Source organism: Psammomys obesus, unplaced genomic scaffold (genome assembly GCF_907164565.1).
Source record: "Psammomys obesus unplaced genomic scaffold, mPsaObe1.curated_primary_1811, whole genome shotgun sequence".
NCBI classification, from domain to species: Eukaryota; Metazoa; Chordata; class Mammalia; order Rodentia; family Muridae; genus Psammomys; species Psammomys obesus.
In genome coordinates, this window is record NW_026590399.1 from 3,817 (window position 1) to 5,864 (window position 2,048).

A 2,048-nucleotide genomic window follows, 5' to 3' on the forward strand; every position below is an offset into this window, starting at 1 on the left:
CGTGGAAAATAAAGATGGAAAGTGATTAAATTGTATTTTTATTAAAAAGATAGTAGAAAATTGAAATAAATAAAAACTAAGTTATAGAAGTTCGTAAAATTAAAACACAAGCTTAGATTACGGAATAGTAGAAAAGGAAGGCACACACAGCTGGAGAGGGAGCAGTAAGGAGATCCTAAATGCACCTTGTCTAGCAAGGCTACAAACTGCCTATGTAAAACAATTTGCAACAAGAAAAGATACATGGAAACCATCATTATGTTATAAACCTGCTTTATTTAGCAACATGAAGAAAGCAAAGAGCAGAGGAGACATTACAGGACACAGACTCTGTTCAGCACAGGACTATTGACCTGTGCTACATAGTTACTGCCAGGAAGGTGCATGATGGTGAAAGATGGCATTTCTCAGGCCACTGGACACTGAAGGGGAGCTCCTCTGGGTGTGAGCAGGACCCAGACAAAGACTTCCAGAGGGAAAGGGACAGAGATACCCTTTCCCAGGCAGCCTCAGAGGCAGAGCTGGGAGGCAGGAGCCCGGTGACCTAAGACAACTGGAAGCAGCTCATGTGAGTGAGCAAGGACCTGAATCAGAGGATGGCAATGAGAAGAGGAACAGAGGGGACCTGAGGGGAGCAGAGAGAGGAGCAGCAGGGCTCAGCCTCCTCAGCCCAGCCAGAGAGCAGAGCTGGGAGACCAGCAGGAATAGCACCTGAGCACAGGGCTCTAGGCAGGGATCTGGGGTGAGGGGCTTCAGTGCCTGTAGCTCTTCCTGCTGGACGAGGTGGTGGTGTACTTGATGGTGGAGGAGCTGCCACCCGAGGAGCTGAGGCCACGGCTGACGCCACTGCCAGAACTGAAGCCACCTCCAAGGCCTTGGCTGCTGCTGTAGGAGTAGCTGCTGCCTCCTCCCAGGCCTAAGCTGCTGCTGGCGCCTCCTGCACTGCCATAGCCGCTGGACACAGTGGACTGCACCACAGCTGTGAGAGGGGAGACGGCAGACATGGTGAGCTCAGTGTGTCAGGCTGAGGCAGTGCCACGGGCAGGGGAGGGGAGGCGGGCAAGCGGGGGACTTACAGATGTTGACTGGTCCAACGCCTTCACCATTCAACCTAGGAGGGAACACAGCAGGTGAGAATCTGGAGCCATCGCCTCAGTCTGCATGGGGACCCTCATTCTGGTGACACTTCCCGGGAAGTCCCCTGCCAAGGATTTCTGAAGGGAGCCACTGTGGCCCAGCTAGTCCTCCCTCCCCTGGAGCCCAGAGCCTGGGCCCTTGGAGGTATCCCCAGGACACTGTCACCCACCTGCACTCCTCCCCCTCCAGCAGCTTCCTGTAGGTGGCGATCTCCACATCCAGGGCCAGCTTGACATTCATGAGCTCCTGGTACTCCTTCAGCAGCCTAGCCATGTCCTGCTTGGCCTTCTGCAGCGCGTCCTCCAGCCCTTCCAGCTTGCCCCTGGCATCCTTGAGGGCCATCTCCCCACGCTGCTCGGCATCAGCAATGGCAGCCTGCAGGCTGGCGCACTGGGCAGAGAGAACAAGAAAAACTGTCTTCCGGTGTGTTTCTCGGGAGAGGGGGAGCCCCAGGTCTTTGTTTGGAGGGTTCCTCTGTTCTAGAAGACAGGAAACAGTGGGCACCAGGCTCTGAGTTTCTCCCTCTCTCCTACCTGCTTCTTCACGTGGTCGATCTCAGATCTCAGCCTCTGGATCATGCGGTTGATCTCAGCGATCTCCTGCTTGGTGGAGCGCAGGTCGTCCCCGTGCCTGCCTGCTGTGACCTGCAGCTCTTCATACTGCAGGTCAGTGGAGAGAGGACATGCGTGTGAGATTTCACACCAGAAGAAAACCCACCTCTGCGTGCCATGCACTATAGTGGATATGAAGGAGAATTGTGGGAGACCAGAGACCACACAGTTCTCTGTGGTGACCCACAATGCTCTCTGTTATCTCATGAGGACCCATGTTCAGATGACAGCTCAAGCAAAGAGAGCATGGGCGCCATTCATGGCAACTCTGCTTCTCCCTCTGGGTTCTTTGCTCTGAGA

The 2,048-nt window shown here is 54.4% G+C and overlaps 1 protein-coding gene across 1 annotated transcript; it reads right to left on the reverse strand.

The window, feature by feature from the left end:
• Positions 1-678: 678 nt before the first annotated feature.
• LOC129676559 (keratin, type II cytoskeletal 6A) lies at positions 679-1,796 on the reverse strand (the record flags this gene model as incomplete). The annotated part of the gene is made up of 4 exons (XM_055606946.1): positions 679-979; positions 1,077-1,111; positions 1,307-1,527; positions 1,671-1,796. Coding segments are annotated over 4 exons (609 nt in total), but the record flags the coding sequence as incomplete, so codon positions are not given.
• Positions 1,797-2,048: the final 252 nt, after the last annotated feature.